This window comes from Lepidochelys olivacea, assembly GCF_965140295.1.
Source record: "Lepidochelys olivacea isolate rLepOli2 genome assembly, chromosome: 7".
NCBI lineage: Eukaryota > Metazoa > Chordata > Testudines > Cheloniidae > Lepidochelys > Lepidochelys olivacea.
Genome location: NC_140417.1, coordinates 24446031 through 24471328, shown reverse-complemented (window position 1 = coordinate 24471328; position 25298 = coordinate 24446031). Strand labels below are relative to the sequence as shown.

Genomic DNA, 25298 nt, shown 5'->3' with positions numbered 1-25298 from the left:
TGTTTGGTTTTTTTTGACCCCACTCTTCAACTGGATTCCCTTAGTCTGTGTGTAAAAGACCATTAGTATAGATTGCTTTTCAGGAGCATTAGACTGTATAAGGTTCTTTGGCACCTTCTTCTCTGATACAGCTACTGCACTCAATAATGATCACCAGGTTTCAGTCAATTCCAGTGGCAGTAAGATACCCCAGTGATAGCATTATAGTCTGTACATGCAAGAACAAACTCTGTGTGGCACAAGACCCTTCGCAGATGGTATGTTTAGATCTGGTAGGATGGGGGAATCAGGTGAGGTGCTTTGGAAATTAATTAGGGACAGAGTGCCTCTTGTGGTAAATGGCATCATTATGGAAATACATGTTGGATGGAAAAACTTTTATCAAATCTACATTTTCAAGGTGTAAAAAGTACCTTTCTGTTCAACTTAAAAAAACAAAACAAAACATGACAGGTTTTATTTATATCAGTTGAATAAGTGGCCCAATCCTATCAGATAGCTGTAACTGAACATAATATTTAGCCTTTATCTAGCACTCTGCACTTCCAAAGCACTGCACAAACATTAATGCTCCACTTCCTGAAATCTTCCAGATGGAATTGAGGGGCTATATACTGTATTGCATTGTGACATATGCACTGTTGTGTGGTTCAACTATAAACCCCTACTGAAACACACCAGCTAATTAAGATTCAGGCAAGACCGTGGTTGTGATTCTGTAGAGCATTCATGTATAGCTACTGCCAGTGCAAATTGTGCTAGACTAGCAGGTTGTGGGACAGATTGATGCATGAGACAAGTGTATCCTGGAGAGCCAGCAGAATGCACACCTGGAGTCTTGAGCATTGTGTGCCGGAGTCTCAGGTGACGTTAAACAACTTAGCCAGAGCTGATCCATTGAAAATGGAAGAATGCAGACACAGTAGCAAAGAAACCTAGCTATGACATATTAACAATTGAAGTATTTAAAGATGACTAGAAGGATGGGTGCTTTTCTGGTTCCAGTTATTATATAAATTGTTGGAGGTGTCCAGGGACGGCACAGGGAGATTTTAATTATTCACCTGTCACGTTTATTAGGAGCCTCTTAAGAAAGACGGAAAAACCAAGAACATTCATTATGATCCCCAAATTGATTGAAAACATGTCTGCCATGTTCATTCCCACCGTACTTCTTTTGCCTCTTCCCTTTCCACTGGAGCACTTAGCTGATGTGTTGGTGTAGTTCAGGAGTGTAGCCTCCAAAGCTGGATAAATTATGCAGTTTCTATAGAAATAATATGTATCAAAGGAAACTTCAGCCCATCAGACTCCCCTGCCGCGTCTCCCCCCCCCTGCTCCCCTCTATGTCTCTCACACTGTATTTTCCAAATTCTGTGTAAAATACATGAGAGGGACTAGAGTCTGACATGAGTTATGGTAGTGGCCTGTCTTCTCTACAGATGTGAATTCAAACCCTGCCTTGGGTCATAGATGAAAATGGGTTTCCTCTTTTTAACTCTTACCACCTTTCATGAACTTTTTGTTTGTAACTGCTCTTTCTTGCAGGTTCAGATGTCGAGATGCCATCTGTGTTAGTGGTTAACACGTGATTGGTACTGGACCTCACATTCACAAGAAGTCCAAGATTAGACTAGCAGGCACAGTATATGTCAGAAGAGAGGTGCCTTGGCAGAGCTAGGCGTGTGCTTGTGAGTAAAAGTACAGGATTAGACTAATGGGAGGTGGTGTAAATCAGGTTTGAGGTGCATTGGCAGAGCTGCAGGGAACCAAAAATCCTCTCAAATGCTGCTTGCTTTTATTTTATTTATTTATTTATTTTTTTAAGAATGCATGTTGGGAAATTAAATATGGCAACTGAACTGGGAACTAAATCTAGATTTCCTGAGTCTATCCTGTGCTACCTCACTGTGCTGTTAATGTCTTTATCGTTATAGTGCTCACAGGCCCCCATGAGGATCAAGGCTTGTTGTGCTGGGTGCTCTCAAACACATAGGAAAACATGGTCCTGGTCCCAAAGAGTGTACACTGGAATATTACAAATGATGTGAACAGTGTAGAGAGGGATACAGTCAAATACATATAAAGTTAGATATGTGTGTTTTTGTATTGCAGCACGCCAGCTGTCCTGAAATGCTCCTCTGCTTTGCCATCATTAATTGGCTGGATGTCTTTTCTAGGCGTCTTTTTTCTTTTTTCTTTTTTCTTTTTTCTTGGGAGAGCGTAGTCGCCTACCTTCCTATATGTATTAAATCCCTTATCACCTCAAACCAGGGAGCAGACACTTGAGGGTATTAATGGCTGGATCTATGGTTTTATCTTGCAGACCATCAAAAGATGTGCTACTCTGCACTGGTTCTGGCTATGATATTCTCTATGGGAGAGCCGCTGCCATATCACCACTATGGTAAGAACTGAATGCATTGCAGAGAGGGAAAGCGTCTACCTAGACATCTTGTGGGGGGCGGTTCCTGGTGGCCAAGACCGCTCCAGAGTGCTAGAGGGGGATTCTCCCTGCCGCATGCATGGGAGGAGAGGGAAAGAAGCCTCCTACGCCACCTCTATTCCCTTTCCCAATTTTGCACCAGCACAACATAGGAGAGTCATTGGCCCAACATTGCCAAGAAGCCTAAGAGCTTGTCTGCCCTTGAAACACTACAGTGGTACAGCTGCGGCAGCGCTTCAGTGTGGACATACGCTATAGTAAAGGGAGGGATTCTCCACATCCCTGAGAGACATAGCTGCTGTTGGAGAGGTTTGTGTAGGAGTCTCCTTAGCCAGTTCACTAGACTCCATGATAAAGATGCACAATCTCTGAAGCCAGTGAAATGGGGAGCACAGAATGAATCTCTCCAAGCTTTCAGAAAGATGTATTCCTCTCCTAGTATAACCCGGTGGTTATTTCCTGCAGGTGGTCTTGTTTGCATGGGCTGCAGCACTTTCCTAATAGCTAGGTTAAAATGAGTTACTACTAATGATTTGCATTAATGTTAAATAGACTAAACTACTGGGCAAGAATATAAATCTCTTCTTGCCCATAATGCTTATGTTCCTTGGTTGGTTTGCTGCTGTGACAGTAGCTAGAGTAGAAATTTGGGAATGCATTTACTCGGCAAAACTGCTCATCGGGTGCCCTGCTCCCAGCACTGCTGTGAAATGTGTAGAGTTCTTTTTTGGAGCCATTCACATCTCCTACCACAAAGACCCCACAGCTGGCCATCCAGTGACCAGGGCATTACCTCCTGGGTGGCTGAAATTGCAGCTGATTTATGCTCGTAAGTGTAAAAGAAGCAGGCAATGTCTTGCATCAGGGAGGGTAGTGTGTTTGATCAGCACCAGATACTGAAAGCCCTTTTCTCCTCATGTACAGAGCACCTCAACTCACAGTTTGTCCAGTTCCTGCTGGATGTGATTGAAGATGGGCTGCCCTCAGATACCACAGAGCAACTGCCTGACCTGTTTGTTAATGTCCTTCTGGCCTTTAATCTCCACATTCCAGGTCAGTGACACTACTTTTCCTCACTTTCACAGGATTCTGGTGGTCTACGGGAGGGGTTTCTTGACTTCCAGGCTGCACTGTGCTAACTTGCCAAGCTCCCTTCTCTTATTTATTCCCTCTTCTAATTCTCCAAGCCTTCCATTGTAGGCACTGAGCAAGGACGTAGAGAGAGAATGCCTTTGGGGGGCAGGGGGTGATTTTAATTGCCCACTAAGGAAAATGTGTCCAGGTGTGTGTGAGAGAGTGAGTGAGTGAACACAGTCCCTGAATCCTCCATTCTCTGGCCAGGACTGAGTTGGCGAATACAACCCCACCTGGGATTCCAAGTGAAAATACCATTTTAAGTGAGTGAAAGCTTGTCAAAACCAATTAACCCCTTGGGGCAGGCCAAGCCATCTGGGCCCACATGATTCCCTCCACTCTTTCAGTTAGTTATTTTGGTGGGGTTTTATATGGTGCTGTGCACTTGTGTGGGTTAACTTCACAGGAACATCTAACTACTGTAATGGGGCACGTATCAGTATAATTGCACAACTACTAATCTTCTCTCTTCTTCAGGTGATTGGCAGAGCTGCTACTTATCCCTGGCTGTGCCTCCTGAATCCCATTAAACGTAGATACATTAGGGTCAGTCTCATAAACATATTCTGCTAGGCATCACTTTCTCCTGGATTTCTTGATCCCTCATCATGCCTACCATGGTGAGCTCCTTACTAATAGACAAAAGATCTAGTCTTGTGGAAAGAAGCTTAACCTCTCCCAGCTGCTGCTGTTTGCAAGAGTTTGGAGTCCGTAAGCATTAGAAGATAGAAGTGTAATATTAGGGCCTAGTCTTGGATTCTGCTTGTTAATCTTGAATATGCAAGATCTCCTGTTGCTATGTTGTAATTGTCGTCTTGTTTCCTTGCTGCTGTTCTGTTCAATGCCTTTATCCTTGGCTTCATGGAGAGGGAAGGCTAAAGCAGCAAGGACATGTCTAATAGCTTACCCGTTGTTTTGTGTTCCGTTTCGTTAACATTCAGGTAGTAGTGATTTTGTTTCTAATTTCATAGGAGTTTATCGCACAGGGATTGATTAAATATGCTGTCTCAGTTGCTTTCATTCATTATCCTTTCTTACTGTTACCCAGTGCATTTGCTGGCTTCTGTAATTAGGCAATAACACTTGATGGGCAGTGCATTTCTGGGGGATTATTCCCCACCTGGAGTGCAGCGAGAAGCTGAGAGCAGAGCGACGTGTTCTCGTATTCTGAGAACTTGCTAAATGATGTTCAGGCTTCTTATTAGTAGGTTGAATTTTTATTCCCAAGCCTTCAGAGTCTGTCAGAATATTAGCACTTCACTAGTGCAGAGGTAGTTAAAGCTTTCTTAGGATCTCTTAATAGATTAACTCCTTTCAACCTGAAGGATCCTGAAGTACTTTACAAACTAAACAGTATAGACCGGGATTCCTATCCCCACCACAGAAATGCTTTGGCAATGTTCCACCCAACAGTTCAGAGCAGGAAGAGATGAATAAATCTGTATTCGAACAAAACCTTAGGGAGGCAATATAACTCAAGTAAGACTTTGGCTAGGATGCTAGGATTAACCCATCTATTCTTGCAAAAATTTAGATCTTCCTCTAATCGGTTTGTCATCTCATACAAAAGATGACACTTTCTGCCTCACAGAACCCCTTTTGCACCATGCTTAGGCTTTGGGGTCATATAGTGCAGTGCACTTCATCAGCACCTGGGTTTTCTATTGGGCGGTGTTATACAAGTACATGCCCAGCCCTTATTTACTTTTGAGGTCTGAAAAGGTGACAGCCCACCAACGTATTGCTGACCTGACAAAGTGAAGGAGATCCTGTAGTGGGGTGGGTGGGGCCTCTGGTTTCAAGTGTTGGATCTAAAACAGAATGGAGGTAATGTTTGAGTGTAAAGCCTTGCAGAGTATTCCAAAGGCTGCTCTGATCCCCTGGATGGGAGCCAGCAGCAAGCCAGCTCACCAGGGGGAAATAGAAAGTGTAAATTCCAGTGTTTATGTATTAAATTTGGAGGCGATTTTCTGTCCAACCCTCTGACATTCTCATTCTGAGCACAGCAATGGTTGTGACACCCCAAAGATTCCCACATCAGTGGTGTGAAGACAGGCTTAGCATTTTGTTTCTTTTCCTTTGCTGCTCACTTAATCCAACCCGAAATGTGTTGCAAAGAGATCTGTCATTGCAAGTGAGCCTGTTTCATCTCTTAGTGCCAGAACACAACGTGATCATGACTACAGTGAGCAAGCACTCCAATGTCAAGACCTTCACAGAGAAGGTGCTGTTGCTACTGAACAGGGGAGGTGAGTGTTTCTGCAACTTTATTACATTCCCAGCAGGTGGGAAAGGTTAATGGCAGCACAGAGCTAGAGAGCTGAGGCTGATATCATTGAGAGGTCAGAGAGTTAGAGGGGGTGGCTGGCAGATGAGCTCATGGCTTCACTAAGATTTGCTGCGCTCATACACTGTGAGGTGGACAGGGCTGCATTCCTGAGGAAAAAACTGTCTGAAATAAAGCCCTGCTGATGACATCTGCTAAGTAACTAATAACAGCAGGTGGACTGATGTTCTCTTGCAAGCCAGTCCCCATGAGCTGAGATTAGTGCAGCCTTTTGTGGGAATGGCTAGGCTAGGCTTGGCAGGATTCGGTTTTAATTGAGAACTGTAGGTAAAAGTCCATTTCAGCCAATGCTGAAATTGACTAAAAGAATCAATTGCTTACATGTGGGCATGCTGCAGAGATCAGGTGTGCCCATCCCCACTCACTCACCAGCCAGAACTGCAGGACCATCTGCTGGCAGGAGCCATTCAGCAGTGGGATTGCCTCCCCAGGAGCCAAGGGCTCATCCTTCTCCTTGCAGTCCTGGCTGGGAGTCCCTGCTCCACTGGTCCAGAACCCCAGCCTTCCCCACACCTTGTGCCTGCAGGGATTGGGTGTCACCAGCCCAGTGGCCATGCAGGGAGCCCTCTGCTGAGCCAGGATGACCACAGCCTCCCCTGTACCCCGGTGTCTTGAGCCTCCCAGCCACACAGGGAGCCCCCTGCAGCCCAGCTGTCAACACTGCCCTAACCCCAGCCCTACCCCCAACTACCATGGAAATAAATATAGTTTAAAAAAGGAAAAAAATCTTAAAAATAAGAATCAATAAAAATTCTTCACGATTAGAAAACTCTAACAATTGAACTCTGCTGAGCCTACTTGTGGCACAGCAGCGTTCTCTCCTCCTGAGAATGGAATCCAGTTTTTCCCTTGTCGTCTTGGCCCTCCTGAAATGGTATTCTGTACCCCACATGCCAAGATCTGCCTGCCTTTCTCGTCTGTCGAGCTCTGAATCACTTCTCTGATGGCCCATGCTGGGGAGCAGGTGCCCCAGATGGTGGGTCTAGAGGGAATACTGTTCTCAAAGAACATTGCTTACAGGTACACTTTCCCTTTTCAAATCACCCACCTGATTTGCCAGATCCAGTATAGCATTAAATCCACTGTATTTGTAAAGCAGATCATTGAAATCCCATAAAGCTCAGCTCCCAGTCAGCACAATGTCAAGTATTTCTACCTGTTTATCTGCCACTGCATTGTACTTTTTAATACCTTCTGGAGCACTGGGGCCCTGCTGCCTTCGCTTTGTTTTGTTGACGTGCTGTTAAATAACCTCTCCTGTGTCTGTGATACTTGGTTCTTTTCTCTGGCTTCAGTTCTTTTCAGGGTTGTAAATCATGGTCTTTGGACAACATCAGTCACACTTGCATATAGCCTCCATGCTGTCCACCTGACTTCCTTCCAAAGCCTTTACTTAACTCTTTCACTGCCTGATTACCTAATGCTACCACCTCACCCTGAGTGGCTGCAGAAAAACAGCAGGAGTTGAGACCCTTTGGTAGCAATAATCTTTTGGGGGAGACTTCAGCTTCCTCCTTCCCCTAAGGCAGAGGAGAGGGGCCAGTGCACTTCAGAAGCCTCTCTGGGATGTGTATGAATATTTCGCTCTGAAGAGAGCGGAGATGCTGTTGGCCTATTTACACCTGGAGGCGTTTATTATTTTCTTGCTTCCACATAGGTTATTAGGCTGGTCTCCATGGTGAAGCTCATTTCAGATACAAGCTCGGCTGGACTGGGGGCTGTTGAGGGGGTTTTGCACCAAAATAATATACCAGGGAGAAGAAAATGAGTGTAGCTGCTCAGGGAGGCCAGCAAGTTCTGAGGAGCACTGGGTGGTGCTGAAGTAATGAGCTTTCCCTGTGATGTGTTAGTGAAACACAAATAATGATTAATACTTAGACTAATATGAGTTTGGTCTCAGCTCAGTGCCCTGCAGAGCTGTCATCCCAATTATGCTGCCCTGAATTAGGCACTGTGCTCACCAGTGCTCTCCCAGTATTCACAGCTACCAGGCATGGCGTAGTGTCTGAACTAGTGCTTTGGAGTAGCTGTCTTAGGTCAGGGAAAACATCCTCAGTAAGGCACGTGGAGCTCAAGTCCTGGTGCAGAGATTCACCCCAAAGAAGGTGGATACAGGACTTGAACAAATGTTGACTGTAGATTTTAACACAGACCTTTTTTCTATGACAACCTGCCTTCATCCCTTCCCCGGCTTGGCCCCCAGATGATCCGGTTTGTATCTTCAAACACCAGCCTCAGCCTCCACATTCGGTGCTGAAGTTCCTTCAGGACGTCTTTGCCAGCAAAGATACCGCAAACATCTTCTACCACACGGACATGATGGTGATGATCGACATAACGGTGCGGCAGATTGCAGATCTCTCCCCTGGAGACAAGGTGCTGAGCCAGAGGGACTAGGGCTGGGACCTGGGGAGGAAGGGAGCTTTCCAGTGCAATGGAAGAGAAGGCTTCTTGCTACCCAAGCCATGGTGGGGAGGGGAGGAGGCGGCAGGTTCTAGCAGTGAAGCAAAATGGCCCAGGTGAGTAATGGGTGCTCTGGAATAGAGTAATCAGTGATTTCTGGATCCCTTTTCTTTCCTGTCCTCAGCCTGCTTGGTAGAGCTGGCCTTAGACCAAGCAACACATAGGGACTTCTTGGAGTCCCATGGCCCATTGTTAACTCAGCAACTATAGGCCGGCTTGCACTCCTCAGCAACAGGACCAGAGAGTGAGGCAAGCCCAGTCTGCCCTTGTAGCAGCTGGAGGAATGACACAGTCCAGGTACTTGACTGAAGGCTCCTTTTAGGGAGTTGTTGCCAATTCTCTGTACCTCACAGAGCCCCCACATTGCTGTCGGATCAGGTGTTCCAGCCCTTGGGACCACTACAGTGATCAGGATGCCAGGATCAGCTGTGAATAGGGAAAGGCATGAAAATTTGCCCCATCCATCCTCCATCCACTCACAGAAAGATGTAGGAAGAGCTTACCTATGAGAAACGTTTCTCGAAGTTTCAGTTGGTGGGTTCACTCCCCAGCCTGGGTTACTGGCTGCTGTCCCTTCCCTCTGGGGACTTCCAAGGGAAAAGGAGTTCCTTGCTTTATCCCCCTCACTAAAAGTAGATGAATGGGGTCTGTTGATGTAACTGTTGTAATTTGCTCTGGGAAGAGCATCAAGATTCCATAGATATTAATGAGTCCCACAGAAAAGCCGGTGCTTATGATGGAATCTCACTCCTGATGGTAACACAGCAGCAGCTGTTCCAGTGTTAATGCTTTTTGGAATCTGGAACACTTGTTTATCTCATTTAAATACTGCATTGTGCTCTGTCTCCCCCCACTGCAGCTGAGGATGGAGTATCTGTCTCTAATGCATGCGATCATGCGTTCCACATCCTACCTGCAGCATCAGCATCGTCTTTCTGACCTGCAAGGTACCTTGCAGCGCATTTTGGCTGAGGAAGAAGAGGGGCAGCAGTGCCAGATGGACAAAATGATCATCTGGGAAATGTATAAGGAGTTCCCAGAAATGTCTCCAGGAACCAGCTAATTCCAGACCATCGGATTGGACTGAGAGAGCCACTTGGAACAAAAATATCTCATGTTGACACTTCTCCACATCCCCTTCCAGTGCTGCTTATACTTATTATTCCTCCGGGTGAGGCCTAGGGTTCAGACAGGCCCTGTAGAAGTGTCAGCAATAGAACACCCCAGCAGAATGCATTTTCAGGGCACTCCTGAGGTCTGGCCCTTTATGAGAGTTGTTACCTTGAATGGAAGAGGGCAATTTGCACAAGGGTCATGCTCTGACTGGGACAGGAAGGCATTCGTCAGCTGTGTGGGTATTGTTAACGGGAGGGGACACAGAGCTTGTGAGGGACTTACCAACCTGGATGCTGGATAGCTTTGGATGTTTAGCTGTTCTGGGGTCTGCGGTCCCGAATTAAAAAGCCTTTGCCATAGAGTGTCCTTTGTCCCTGTACACATCTCTCCCTGCAGTTACCAAGTGGAGTAGGCCAGTGTTTGGAAGAAGCTTTCGTAACATCTGTTTTGTTTTCTGCTCCTAGTGCAAATATGCTGCAGTCCTGGCAAAAGGGGATAGCTAACTGCATCTTCACTACTGTGTCTGGTGAGCCTTTTGCTTGCTCTCTGGGTTACAACCCACCAACTGGGGTCCTAACAGCCGAGTCAAGCAGCTGCTTTTTCCAGTCTTCTTTACATAGTGATGATTAAATCAGAGATTCTCTCACACTGTGCCGGCAGAACAGTAACAGTTGTCCAGGCAACGTTATTCTTTTCAGAGGCCTCTGGCCTAGACACAGTGCTAAGGTGTGTCATGCTAACTGAAACCTGCAGCTTGTCTCCTAGTGTCTTCCCAGCCTCTGGTGCGCCACACAGAGGTGTGTATTTGTAGCTAGGAGCATGGGGTGCTCTGTTCTTAAAACCTTCGGATTTCTTGCCTTGAGCTTAGTAGCGATTGGTTCTGCCTAGCTGTACCTCCTCTCCGTGTGCCAGTGGCCTGAAGGTTGCTTGAGCCTGATGTCCAGTAGTTCTGCTTGTGAATATTCACAGGTGTGGAGAACCTGCTATATTTTCTCTAGGTCTCTAACAATGGATTAATCTGTTTCTTATTTATATCTTACGGATGTGGTCACAAGCTAACATGGGTCTGTAATATCTGTTGCTATGCACAAGCACTGCATAAGTGATTGCTCTCCTTTGCTGGAGCTTTGCAGTGTTTTGTGTAGAAGCCATTAGAAATGAAACTGGGAATACTTAGGCAACTGGTTATTAGCAGATGAATGAGCGAAACTTGAAGTCTGTGTGGTGAGGGCTTGGGCCCTAAGTGCGATGTGAGTGTGAAGCCCAGGAAGGCCCTGCAGCCTAAAGAGGATGAGTGGATCATGAAATCAGCGTTGGAGCATTCAAGGCTAACGAACAACCCTGTTAGAAATAAATCTATTTTCCCTATCAAAATGTCTGAATGTCAAAAGGGAGCTGTATTTTGGTAATAAATAACGTAAATGTAACACAACGGAATAAAAACGTCTTAAACGCTGGGCTCCTGAGAACACTTCTGTTGCCTACTGCATTTGATTACTGTCTGAGACTGTGTTATATCCTTATTGTGGGGACTGAGGAAAGGCCAGTGCAAAATGGTGTGAACCCTATCCTTGGTTTTGTGTTAACTAAATGTTAGTGCAAAGTATACGGTTGCTAATCTTTTTAAATGGGAATTACTGTAATTCAAGAGTTGATTTTCAGACACCAGAGTCTCAGGCAGGGAAATACATAAACCCAACTCCCCTACCCCATCTCAATGAAAGGATAGGCAGAAATGGGGAGAGCTAACTGTTCTGGCCTCTGGGAGTTTCTGATGGGAGTCAGAAGGAGTAAACATCTGAGGGACAGTGTTGGGGAGGAGGTTCCAATGAAAGGACTCTGCCCAGCCTGGACCAGGTAAAGCCATGGAATGGAGAGCAGCAACAAGCCATCCTGTCTCTGTCACCTTTGGTGCAAGCCACATTGCAATCAATAGCCTGCAAAATATCTCTCCGATAGATTAAGCATTTGCTTAGAGTTGCAATTCACATCCTACAACACACACAACTTCAGTCTTCTTCCAGCAGAGCTTCCGTTTCACCTGGCATCATGCGTCACAGGATTTTGAACTGTCTTTATTAAGCACTAAGGAATCAAGCTTCTGCTGTTGAAGCTAGCTGTATACCTGTTACCAAACCCTCAACCCTTCCCATGGGGTAGGTAAGAATGAGGTGGTGAGGAGGGGTTGCTCTAGCCTCATTATGAGGTGCTCGTTAGAATACTGTCTGATAGAAAGCGTATGTGTTGACTCTGCTATGGTGAAACCTTCCACAGTTGCCTTGGAGGTAGGACTCGTTTGGCTGGTACTCTGAACATTGGGCTCCTGAAGGCTGTTCTAGGCTTGCATCATGGTAATTCCTTTCAGTTTCAGCCCCTCTGAGTTGGGGCAAAACTTACCAGAGCCTGGGGCTCACCTGCAAGCCCCCCTTCTTGAATGGTACCCTCCAGAGGAGCTATGTCAGTAGGGGGACAGTTGCCCTCCTCTGATTCATTCCACGTGCTTGGGCTGGCAGGTCTGGGCATCAGAGCGAGTCAGGAAGAGACCCGCTCCCCCTCCACAGCTGGAGGCAGCGGTGGCTGCTAGATCGGGTCCCTGCTCCACAGGAGGTGGGCAGTGGCTCCTGTGTCTGGAGAAAGTTAGCAAGAGGGGAAGAAAATATGGAGCTGTGAGGAGCGAGGAGGCAACGCTGCAATAGGACAGATGCAGTCCCTGGAGCGGAGCCAGCGTTCTGGCCGCTGGTGCCTGCAAGTCTCCAGGATGCTGGGAGGCCAGATGCCAGCTCGTGCCCAGGCTGCAGGCATTAGCTAAGAACAGACAAACTCCTAGCTGGAGACCAGACCAGCTCATCTGTATGTTTGTTTTGATCAAAATAGGTATTAGAATCATAGAATATCAGGGTTGGAAGGGACCCCAGAAGGTCATCTAGTCCAACCCCCTGCTCAAAGCAGGACCAATTCCCAGTTAAATCATCCCAGCCAGGGCTTTGTCAAGCCTGACCTTAAAAACCTCTAAGGAAGGAGATTCTACCACCTCCCTAGGTAACGCATTCCAGTGTTTCACCACCCTCTTAGTGAAAAAGTTTTTCCTAATATCCAATCTAAACCTCCCCCACTGCAACTTGAGACCATTACTCCTCGTTCTGTCATCTGCTACCATTGAGAACAGTCTAGAGCCATCCTCTTTGGAACCCCCTTTCAGGTAGTTGAAAGCAGCTATCAAATCCCCCCTCATTCTTCTCTTCTGCAGGCTAAACAATCCCAGCTCCCTCAGCCTCTCCTCATAACTCATGTGTTCCAGTCCCCTAATCATTTTTGTTGCCCTTCGCTGGACTCTTTCCAATTTATCCACATCCTTCTTGAAGTGTGGGGCCCAAAACTGGACACATTAGTCTTAGAATGTCTTTGGTGTTTAGACTCTATGAAATGCTTGTGAAGTGCTGCATGCATTAATCTTACTTGTAATGTTGGGATTCCCACTAAAGAAAATACATAAGTTTTGCCTTATAACTGAGAATGTTTGCTCTGAACTTGTGAACCCAGGCATGGGAATAGTCCCCTTGCCCATCCAGAAGCTATCAAAGTTAGATGGGCCATCAAGGAACATGGCAATATAAAAGATTGATTAATGGCCCTATTGCACCTTGGAAATGCTACATGCAAGGAAGCTCGTCCTGTGGACTTGGAAGCTGAATGAAGGAAATAAAACAAAGTCACAGGAAAATGCTCCTTCTCTTCACTGTTTGAACTCTCACAGGGCTGGAGCCACCAAACTGAAGCCAGAGATCCACTGGGGTTGGGGGGGGGGGGATGTTGGACAAATCTGCAGGTGCCTCCCTCAGCACTGATCAAATGTGAGCAGTTACCCTCAAGCCATTCTTGAGGAACCCCAAAGAGACCACTGTCAGTCTGCCTCAAGGCTAGCCTGGGGTGCTGTGACAGGTAAACCCTCAAAGCTACAGCCTGAGTCAGCCAAGCTGGCTGAGTGCCGGACTTGGTGCTAATGTTGCCCACATTGGAACAGACTCTGCTCAGCCCAGTGGGGCAGCGTCACCAGTGAAATACCCTGCGCTGTTGCCAGCACAATAGAGGGTTCCCCCAAGTGTCGGTTTCCCAATGCACTTGTCTCTGGGTATTAGTACATTGAGTTGCCACTTCACCTGTTGGCTCCTGGTCCCCTGCCAGGCTGCTGTGACACCCACAGTACTGGCTTCAAGGCTCTCCTCTCACCCTGAGTTAGGAGCTGTTGACCTCTGCCCAGCTGGAGCACTTGAGCTGAGGCAGATGCTCCTGCACAGAGAGTTGATGCTTCTGGTGCAGGAAGCTCTTCTCAACACCGCCCCCCCCCCCCGCCCCTTGTGCCAAGGACTCCAGCCAAGACAGCGCTGGTGCTTCCTGGAGCATTAGAGTGCACCAGGTCCCCACGTTGCGGAGGGAACTCCAGCCACCTGCTTGGGGGCAGCCTGAGGATCAGGGTGATGGAGGCTGCTGTTTGGATTGATGTGAGCTGAAGGATTCTTTTGATGCCCAAAACTTTTCTGTTGGGCATTCCCTGGATCTCGGTGGGCGGGGTGGAGCGGGTGGGATGGCAGATGGGGAGGGATTGGGCAATATGACCAGCTGATAATAAACATCATGAAACAGGATCCACTTGCACACATGGGAGGAAATGGAAGGGAACAGTGATGGGATGGGAAAGTCTGACCCTTCTATACAACAGGAGATCACTGAAGTGAAGGAGCAGAACATATTCCGGGGGGGAGTTCACTTCAGCTCTGATGCCATAGTGAGAGGCTCTCTGCCCTCAGCCAGGAGGGTGAGTGGCTGTGCGGTTTCCCTAAGCTAGTGAGTTTCTGTGTGAATGGGAATCCTGTCAGGTAATCCGTGTAACTGCAGTGAGAGGAAAGGTCTTTGCAAATCAGAGAGAATCAAACTAGCTTTTCCTCTGTAAACTCATTATCCTGGAGCCTGTTTAGCCGTGCCAAGGCTGAATGCAGGCAACAGGCACAGATAACACACTTGAGTTTTCATTATATTTAATGGGCCATTATTAGACCAGTATCTCTACAGATTAGTGTGTTTTCATTAAAAAGAAAGGGAGTACTTGTGGCACCTTAGAGACTAACCAATTTATTTGAGCATAAGCTTTCGTGAGCTACAGCTCACTTCATATCCGATGAAGTGAGCTGTAGCTTACGAAAGCTTATGCTCAAATAAATTGGTTAGTCTCTAAGGTGCCACAAGTACTCCTTTTCTTTTTGCGAATACAGACTAACACGGCTGTTACTCTGAAACCTGTGTTTTCATTGTGTCTCACTGGTGAATGGCATTGGGGGCTAGCATAGGGGAAGCTATCTGTGGTCTATGACCCTTTGCGTTTGTCTTGGTGTCTGGAATGATTCAATTACAACAGTTGTGCCATGCCACTGCCCTGACTAATTCTAAGTCCCCCCCCCCCCAAGTGACATGAGCTGGGTAATTAGAACAAATAAACTTGGAAACCCTCAATTTTTTTTAAAGCATCACTTCTCCTCCAATTGGATTTCTTGACACAAATCCTGTGTTTAAGGTGATGTGATGTGCAATCAGTTTGATGGCTGAGGCTCTCATTAGTTGGGTATGTGTCTGTTATGTACTTACATTTACACTTCCCCCTCCTTTAGTAAGACCTCTGGAGATTTCTCAAGCATGTCCATCCATTTCTGACTTGTGTAGCTCCAATTTCTCTCCCCTCCTTTCTCAGTCAGGATTGTTACTTTATTTTTTTACCCTGTCCACCTGTGTGGCAGACACTGGAGCAGTGGCTGCCAGGACGTGCGTGACACTTTTGGGGGAGATGAGCCCCATGACTGTAGTCTATTTGGGGGGGATTATGAAGTGGGGTTTAACTTATTAGTGACTGGTTAGGAAAACCATTTATTTGTTTGCCAGGCCAGGGTCAAACACCAGCCTGAAACCTGGGACTTAAATTTCAACAAAGCAGCTTCTGGTGCTGGCTGTTGATAATCTGCCCTTATACACTTCATCAAAGCTGCTTGTCTGCTAATCTGTGTCACTCTGCTCCTCCTAATAGTGAAATACAGCAGTGTCTGTAGAGAAACAACTAATTGTACAGAGCGGGGTTTGATAAGTGGTTTCCAGGGTACTGTATGAAAAAGGTGGACAGCTTTTGTATAGCCTTGCTTGTATTTCAGTAAGCACAGTTCTGTAGAGTCTCCTGTATGTTGTGATGTAGTTAACCAGAGAAACTGGAATGGAGTTAGACTATAGTGCATTAGCTATTGTCCATCAGATGCAGCCTTATAGTGATGTCTGTAACCAAAGAAGCCATTGAGAGAGGAGTTCTGTATCTTTCCATGTGCTTGCATCAATTATCTCCTTCCTCATTCAAAATGGGCTTTTGGTGACCAGCAGGATGCTGAGGGAGCTCTGAGCCCCCCTTTAAGCCATCTTGAAAGGTTTACATTCTCTTGGTTCCTTGCCTTGTTAGACACTTCAAAGTGAACCTTCTTCACAGATGTTTTGTTTCCATTGTGACACTCTGGTATCCTCCATTTCCCTGGGTGTTCTTAGACTCCAGCATGGCTGTTGCGTTGATGGACCAGCATCATCACTGTTAGTGATTTCGTCCGATCTCTGGGGACAGAATTGTAAATGGTGCTCTGCACAATAGCTGTAGATAATACTGTGGAACTTGCTTAAATGCTGGCTTGAGCTGTGCTCCATCTTTTAATCAAAATGATGGGTTTGCCTATAGACTAAGCAGGGAGTCTTCCACTGTTCGGATTTATGGGGCAGGCCCTCTGATTCTCACAAAGCCATCAGTGAGAACCTCTCCACATATGACCTGCCATGCTAAGAGCACCCCAAATGAAACATGGGCTTAGTGTGCATTGTAGTCATACCTGGTAAGTTTGATTTTTGACACCACCAAAAAATAAAAAACCCATTGACCTAGAATTTCACAGGCCAGCATAGGGGTTTTATGCAACGTTTGAGATTATTTGGGCGGGACACTGTAAAGAGGAGGGTTCAAAAAATGAAGTAGTTCAACTGCAGGGAAAACTTTCTGAATATTTTATGGCTCATCACAACTCCAAAATGCTAGGTCCAGATATTCCACAGTCTGTTTTAATGTGATCCTGGTGAGGACTGGTGCCTTTGGGAAGGTTGGGGAAGTTATTAAAAGCAGATTGTTTATATTTGGGCACTCTACAGGGCTTATAAATTCACATCTCAGCTTCTTTAGGAGCTTGGAAATCCACGCCCATCAGATGGGAAAAGAAGAGCCATACACAACTCCTAAGGCGTGCATGGTACTTCTGTAAGTTTGAGAGACTTGTATCCAGCCCATAGAGAATTTCCTATGCTCCCCAAAGGAGGAAGGGATGAAGGTGCCACTTGAGAAGAAATCAGTACAGGGCTAGGAGCTAGGAACTCCTGAAGTCTCTCCCAGTTTCTACCACATGTGAGTCCTTGACTGAGCAGGCAAGCTACTGAGGATTTAACTTTTAATCTGTCTGTGATACGGGGGAAAGATTTATGTCTGCCTTGCATGGAGAGCACACGAGCTGCTGAGGATACAAAGACAACATTAAGATAAGTCTTCCAGTGTTTGTGTTTTCATAATTAGTAACCTTTGGATTCCCTGGTTTAAGACATTTTTTAAAAAAGCTATAGGGCAATGTAGCTCCCCCCCAACCCCCATGGCTAATATTACTTACAAAAAACTACAGTTGTCATTGTCCAAAGAGCCTAAGAGTTAAGTACCCAACTCCCATTGAATTTCAATGGAATGTGGATGCCGGAATCCCGTAGGCTCTTTTGACAATGACATTTCTTGTTAAAAGAACATTACTCAGGCTGCAAAGTCAAATACTCCAGTTAAGGGAAACTTGGCCATGTGCTGGAGACAATACTTAGGTTCTAATAAAATAGGGGCGCACATAAAGCTATTGTAGCTTTCCTTTGATGTGTCTTCATAAGAGGGAGGAGCTTGTTTCTGTGCATAGAGCTTGTCCAGTTATGGAAAGAGTGACTGGCCCTAACCTGAAAATGCCCAGTGAGTTCCCATCTCCCTCAAGGAAACAGAGAGAGCAGAGGAGAGTGGGGCTCCCAGCCAGGCCTCTGACCTCCACCCTGGCTTGGCATCAGCAGCTGGAGCACTGAGAGCCTGAAGACTCTTTTCTCTACTTACTGTTGGTGTCACAGCACCCCTGAGTAGCATGGGTGAGTCACAGCAGGGAAACCCATTTCAGTCCCTGCACTGCTACTGGAACAGCCTTCCACGGGGAGCAGGGGGAGGAAAAACCTAACTGGTTTCAAGACTGAGCTTGATAAGTTTACAGAGGGGATGGTCTGATGAAACTGTCTACAATCACATGCAGTCGATCTGCTACTGCTAGTAGCAAATATCCCCAGCAGCCAGAGATGGGACACTAGATGGGGAGGAGTCTGAGTTACTCCAGCAAATTCTTTCCCAGGTGTCTGGTTGGTGAGTTTTGGCCACATACTCAGGGTCTATCTGATCACCATATTTTGGGTTGCAAAGGAATTTTCCCCCAGGTCAGACGGGCAGAGACCCAGGGGCTTGGGGGGGAGAGAGGTGTTTCTCTGCCTTCTGCAGCATGGGGCATAGATCACTTGCTGTCTTGAACTAGGGTAAATGATGGAGTCTCTGTAACTTGCAGTTTTTAAATCATTATTTGAGGACTTCAGTAACTCATCTAGAGGTTAGGGGTCTATTACAGGAGTGGGTGGGTAGGTTCTGTAGCCTGCAATGTGCAGGAGGTCGGACTAGATGATCCCGATGTTCCCTTCTGGCCGTAAAGTCTGAGTCTATGGGGTTGGAACAAACCCAGAGGGAATATGACATATCATCTCTGGCAACCATTTGCATTTTACTCCTTTAAAAAAAAATCTATAATCTTAACTCAGAAAGTAAGACAAAAGCTTCAAGCCTTCTACTTGCCCTGTGTTCATGCAAGCCTTTTAGCACTTTACTGTGAAAAGTCGACACAGAGCTCAGCCAGGAGCCGTTAACACAACACAGTGAAGACATGGGTTCAATATACACCTCCCTCATCTCCAGTCCAATGGCCTGCAGCTACCCTAGCTAGACAGAAGGGAGATGGGAGTGGCTCTCTAAATAGAGAAGACTTTGGGGGCTGAGAAGGCCTGAGTTGGACTTTACTTTGTTTTGAGTTCCTTTTGTGACTAAAGCCCCACCCCAGGAAGTGGGTAAGCTCTGACTTACTCGAGCTTGAGGAGATGGTGTTTGGAGAAGGGTGGGGAAACCACTTGCTCACAGGAAGCATCTTCAAAATGGCTCCCTAGTAACCACTGCGAAGCTTATTGTAGTATACTGGAGGGGAACATGCTTCTCACCTGCTATTAAAACAAAAGGGAGAGAAGTTCTTTCTGGTGCCATGTGATCAACAACAAAAAGACGCCAAAACTAGCAGAGGCAGCTTCTGTGAGTGGTTCTGTTCCTCTTTCCTAACACTCATTACGTTCTTGCGATGGCTCTGGCACAAGTGAGCTAACCCATCCCAGATTAGCAGGGTATAAATGTGACCAGTCTTCCGGGGTGAAGTGAGCTGCCCAGTTCCAGGGCGCATTATCATTTCCCGTGTCCAGCTGTTTCCCTAGAATGTTATTTCTTCTCTTGCTGAGCTCTCCAAAGTGAGATCATTTGCTTCAGTGCTCCCCCCCCAACCCCCCGTTCCCTCTCCTGGCAGCAAGCTACTCCCGCTTGCCCCTGAGAGACGGTATGAAGCGCTCTATGACCCCTTTGGTGCCTTTGCCCTGGGAGACTATCCCTGCCTTGTAATATGCATGCTCACTAATTGTCTTGCTCAATCCCAGCATCTAATAACGCCAGACTGCAGCTGCACAGACTGACCTCTGCACAGAAAATGAAATACTGTGTGTGTTTAAGCAGTTCCCAGTGAGCTGTCAGTTTTGACTCGTGTGTGTCTGTCTTGGCTGCGCATCTGCCTAATCCCTGCTGTCCCACAAGGCACTCTGTAATGTGATACCAGCAGCCTGCTGTCCAATTAAGGAGAGCAAGATGAGACCGACGCGTATTTAAACATGCTGGGGGCTTCTGGATGGACAGGGGTTAAATGTGATCTTAGGCTAAAGCAAAGCTTGACAACTCTGTGCAGGTTCCCTGCCTTTTGTATTGCCATAAGGGAGGTCACTTTCCTTCCCGAGGGCAAGCTGCCCTCTCTCCTTAAAGGTTGTTTTCGTTCTCCTAATACAGAAGATGGCTTTGTGCCTGTACAAACTGCATGTTGTGATCTGGGCCTTGCTGAGAGGGAGAGTCAAAGGCCTTGGGGTGGAATAACCATAAGGAGAATACGGTTTACAAAAGAGGCAAAACTGTGCTAAGAAAGGCCTGTTTCCGTCAGTTCCACAGGCCCAAGTTTAGGAATAGCTAGCTGAGAGAGTGGCCGTGTTAGGGATTGTAAAGCAGCTAGAGCGGGGAGAGCATTCAAGAACCTGCAGTGCCAGTTGTGCCACTTGTAGCTTTGCTAGCAAGACCACTTGAAACAGCCATTTTTTTACCATTAAAAAAAAAAACAGGCCTTATTAGTTTTATTTGCACCTTATTTCAGCAGTGACAACACTCTCTTCTTGGGCTTAATCACCCCTGGGGTTCCATGGGCCATCACCTTTTCCCAGCCCATCTTTAATCCCTAGGAGTTACCCTGTGCTGTGAGTGTTCTTGCTTAGATTTTAGTTGCTGGTGAAGGAAGCTGAAATTTCCCCCTTGTTTCCCACTCCCTCTATTGCTGTGGGGTGTCGGTGTTTGTGACCAGACAGAGCTATGCATGTATATTGTTTTGCTGAAAAGCAGAAACTGAACCCTTCTACAAATAAATGTGTTGTCTGAAATGCCCTACTAAAGTCTCTTAGTGAATGCAGGTAAAATGATTCTATATGTGTGAACTGGGATGTTATCTGGAAAAGTCCATGGCCCCGTAACATCTCCTCTCCCCATGGTGGCATCAGCTCTGTGCCTGTTGTTCCACATTTGCATTTCAGAAATGAAAAATCTCCCAAATCAAAAGCAATAAAGGCTCTTGGTGATTTATTTTTATAGCACCCAAGATGGCAAGCGAGGCCCTTCTCAGAGGACATAAGATGTTTACATGTGCGGTGTACACAAAATACAGTGAACTGTGGGTGATAACCTTGGGGGAGGGATGAGGGGAAGAGACAAAAGAGCATGTGGTTATTCTGTGTAAATCAGGGGTTTAAAATATGAAAATAAAATACATTAAAACACTTAAAAATACTCAGTGGGCAGCACCAAAGGAGTCTGGGGCAGAGACGTGAATGAGGAGAGTAGTAGCTTGGTAAGTTAGTCAGGGGCACATTGCACAGGCCAGAGGAAACTTGTGAGAATGCATAAGGGACCTACTGTTCGATGTTTCTGAGTAGGGAAGGGACTGGCTCCTGGTTTTTAAATGGTCTGGAATTTACAGCTTTGGTCTCAAGATATTAAATGAAGTACAGTACTACAGTAAAATGAAACACAGATGCTTCATCAGCTCTAGCCTAAACTGCAGTGGTGTGATCTTCAGCTCCCCAGTCCACATCCTCCCACCAGAACAAATATAATGCATCAATGCAGCCATGCATATTTCTGCAGCCATCCTTGGTATGAGTACAAAGAAGTAAGGAATCTGGGGCCATGGCTGGTTGGACAAAGGTGGAAATGGGGTGGTTGTGAATTGGTGTTTGCCAAATGCATTGCAAGTATATTTGGGCTTCTAAGGGTGTCATCCAAAATACAATAAAATGCCCCACAAGCAAGAACAGATCTAACCTAAGACATAAGAATGGCCATAATGGGTCAGACCAATGATCCATCTTGTCCAGTATCTTGTATTCCAACAGGGGCCAGTGCCAGATTCTTCAGAGGGAGTGAACAGAAGAGGGCAATTTATTTAGTGATGCATCCCCTGTCCTCCAGACCCAGAAGCTAGCAGTCAGAGGCTTAGGGACTCCCCTGTAATGGGGTTGCATCCCTGACCATCTTGACTAATGGCCATTAATGGACTTATCCTCCATGAATTTACCTAATTCTTCTTTGAACTTATACTTTTGGCCCTCACAAAATCCCCTGGCAACGAGATCCAGAGGTTGTCTGTGTGTTGTGTGAAGAAATACTTCCTTCTGTTTGTTTTAAACCAACTGCCTATCAATTTCATTGGGTGACCCCTGCTTCATGTTATGTGAAGGGGTAAATAATATTTCCTTAGTCACTTTCTCCATACCATTCATGATTTTATAAACCTCTCAGTTGTCTCTTTTCCAACCTAAACAATCCCAGACTTTATAATCTCTCCTTATATGGAAGCAGTTCCAAACCCCTAATCTTTTTTTGTGGCTCTTCTTTGTACTTTTTAATTCCAATACATGTTTTGTTTTGTTTTTTGATAAAATGATATAAATATTCTAGCTCTACTCTCAGTAAAAATAAGAGGGACAGGTCCACCAGCTATTCGACTCAAAATTTAGAAAACCAGCTTTGCAGAGTGAGAGACTGAAAAGGCTTGATCTATTTAATTTATCAAAGAGAAAGTTGCGAGGTATCTTGATCACAGTTTGAATAGCTCTATGAGAAGATTTCTGATAGCCCAAATTACCCAGTGTGCATTCAGTGCACTTCTGTTGGGCCCCCAGATCAGGAGGACCCCCCAAGCACCAGATCTGGGTGGGTGGCATTGCAACCTGGCTCAATGTCACTCCGGTTTAGCCTGAGTGTCCCTCTTCGTGCCGAAGGAGCAGCTAGACAAATCTGAATGAGTAGCGTTGTGACCTGGCACACAGGGCTACAGTGCTGCTCACATTTGTCCTGGCCGGACCTCTGACATGAGGGGAGTAACCAGGCAAAATTGAGTTAAGGTGGGGGACTCCCAATTTCCATAGTGCACAAGACCCCAAAATAATCTGGCACAGTGGTCAGCCGAGAGCCATGTCTACACTGCCACTTACATTGGCAAAATATGTCGCTCAGGGATGTGAAAAAACACACCCGAGTGACACAACTTTTGCCAGCATAAATGGTAGTGTGCACAGCACTATGTTGGTGGAAGAGCTTCTCCTGCCAACATAGCTACCACCACTTATTGGGGGTGGTTTAATTATGTCGATGGGAGAGTTCTCTCCCATCGGCACAGAGTGGCTACACAAGCGATCTTACAGCTGTACAGCTGTGCCACTGTACAGTCACTAGTGTAGACATAACCTAGATGATCATAGTGATACCTTCTGACCTCAAGAATCTATGATTGAATCCATGATCTATCAAACACAGAGACAAGCTACAATATGGGGAGGTTAAAGCACTTCTTCTCCTTAATTAGAATGTGGCACTGGCATAGCTGGGAAAGAATGCAGGAGTCTTGGCTAAGGTATTCAGAAGTGGGCGCTAACAGATAAGCTCCTAAATAAGTGGTGTAATCTTCAGAAGTGTTGAGGACACACTAGCGCCCACTTTCAATGGGAAGTGCTGGGTCCTCATCATTTCTGAAAATCAGGTCCCTAAGGCCGTGTTTACACGATGCGCCCTACAGTGGCACAGTTACAGCACCATAACTATACCATTGTACCGCCATAGAAGTAGATGCTTCCTACAGCGACAAGGGGTTCTTCCATCCCTGTAGAAACTCCACTTCTTCAAGCTATGGAAGAATGCTTCCATCCATCTAGCTGTGTCTACACTGGGGGTTCGATCAGCATAGCTACAGAGCTCAGGCGTGTGAATTTGTCACACTCTGTGTAAGGTGGCTGAATCGCTAGCAAGCAGGCTCCATGCACAGAGCCTGAATACTGTACTCACAACACCAATATGCAATTCTAGCTTCACTGTATGTGCATTATAAGGACATCAACATACTGCATAGTGTAAACATTCGTGGAGTGCTGTCAGTGAGCTCCGTGCTGTAAACAGCATAGGGGTGGAGGCAGTCCCTGCGTTAAAGTCACCGAGCAAAGACTTGCTACTATTGACTTCAGTGGGACTAAGTTCATAGTACCTGTTCGCAGGCTCAGGCTCTTCATAACTTTCCCCTTCCTTGTACTTCTCCTGCTCATCCCTGCTCCCTTTTAGTTACCCCTCACCCGTGTTTGTCCCCCCTTTCCACTCCTCAAGGTGAATTTTAGATTTTTTCCATTCCCCAACATCCCCCCTCCCCCACTACCTAGCCAGCTCTCTTTGCATTCTGCTTTCTTAGGAGGGACTCTGCTGATGTTACTTTCTTCTGACATCTTGTGCTGAACGCTAATGAGGATGTAAACCCCTGTTATTCCTAAGCCTATTACAGGCTTTGGTGGATTAGGCTGCGATATTAGTTGAGTGAGATAAAACTAACAACTAAGTCATGAGCCTGACAAAGTAATAAACCAAAACTGACAAGAGAGCAGCCCTAAACGTAAAAGTTGGGGCATCTTTTTCTCAATTGGCAATGCAACTTTCCCTCTAGTCTTGTTCTTCTCAAATGTGAAAGGTTAGATTGTCCTTTCAGGGAGCAAGAGCAGATTAGCTAAATCAGTGCTATAGGCACATGCAGACTTGTTCACAGAGAAGAAGCCAAATGGCTGCAGCTGTTGTTATATTCCAGATAACCTGGCATCCTATTAGCAGGGTCCTGGAGAATCTCTGCCCAGCTAATATCCGCCTCTGCTCAACTCCTTTTTGCATGGAAAAAAGGGAAGCTGTCTGCCTGAGAAACAAAAGCCCATTCTTTGTGAATGTGATAAAATCGGCTCTGCTGAAAAATCTACATTCAAAGTCACTGGCGCTGCCTTGCCACTAAGATCCAGATTAGATCACAGACATTCTGGAAGCCATGAAATTCTGAAGCAGATGCGTCTTTTGGCACAATGATTTGTTACTGGTGTAATGTTTTTACGTGACTCCTAATGGCCTTCCGAAGCCCTATAGCAATGTGGAATACTGCTGCTGTGATAGGGCTCTAACCACTAGCAGCCTGCCAGACCATCCATTCCTGCCTACTGTTGCAGATGGCACTGAGTGAGTGGGTCTTTCTAGTATTGCTTTGTTTTTCTAAGACCCAAATGGCTCCCCAGAGTAGAACTGCACTAATTACAAGAATGGCTCTTCAATCCCTCCAGCTTGCACATCCTGGCTGCTAACACTTCAGAGGGAGACCCTTAGCCTGCCCCGAAAAACAGCCGTGTCACACAGCTAGGGGCAGGCACAGAAGCCAGCAGAAGAGACCGTTCCCAACAGGTTCACTTGCGCCTACCATTTTGTGTGTGTGCCATATTGGCTGGAAGCTCTTTAAATAGCACCAGAAGGAAGCCCTGGAGCGAGGCAACAGTGACTCGGCACTAATGTGTTTTCCCCGCCACCTCTGCCTGTATTTCAGCTACCAATCCCTTGGTTACTGTTTGTAAAGGGCTTTGAACATTCACAAAGTATTATTATAGAGAGCCTGCGGCTTCAGCATTATGCCACTGTTTGTGAAGCCTCCTGAACTGTTCAGGTCAGAGTTGTCTTGCAAGATATTCCCCATTTCCCCCTTCTGAGTGCAGCTCTCATCACAGCACTGCTGGGCTAGCAGGAGGGCTTCCCTCCCCTATTACATGAGCCTCCCCACCTCCATTTCTGCATCACTCCCCTTCTTTGCCAGCTGGGTTAAAGACAGATCTGAAGCCTGCTTTCTGCATGGCACAGTCCGTGCTTTCACTAGATGCCTGGGCCGTTTCCCAGTGGGCACTTTGGTACTTTAAAAATTAAACTCTTGGGCCTGA

The 25298-nt window shown here is 46.3% G+C and overlaps 1 protein-coding gene across 2 annotated transcripts in view; it reads left to right on the top strand.

Moving 5' to 3' along the window:
* Window positions 1-10965, top strand: part of NCKIPSD (NCK interacting protein with SH3 domain) — a 101200-nt gene extending 90235 nt beyond the window's left edge. For both annotated transcript variants that reach the window (XM_084633052.1, XM_084633051.1), the window contains exons 9-13: window positions 2327-2407; window positions 3371-3499; window positions 5737-5829; window positions 8131-8303; window positions 9250-10965. In XM_084633052.1, coding sequence (XP_084489178.1) covers window positions 2327-2407; window positions 3371-3499; window positions 5737-5829; window positions 8131-8303; window positions 9250-9453 — 680 coding nt within the window. In that variant the 3' untranslated portion in view covers window positions 9454-10965. The remainder of the gene's footprint in view (window positions 1-2326; window positions 2408-3370; window positions 3500-5736; window positions 5830-8130; window positions 8304-9249) is intronic.
* Window positions 10966-25298: the final 14333 nt, after the last annotated feature.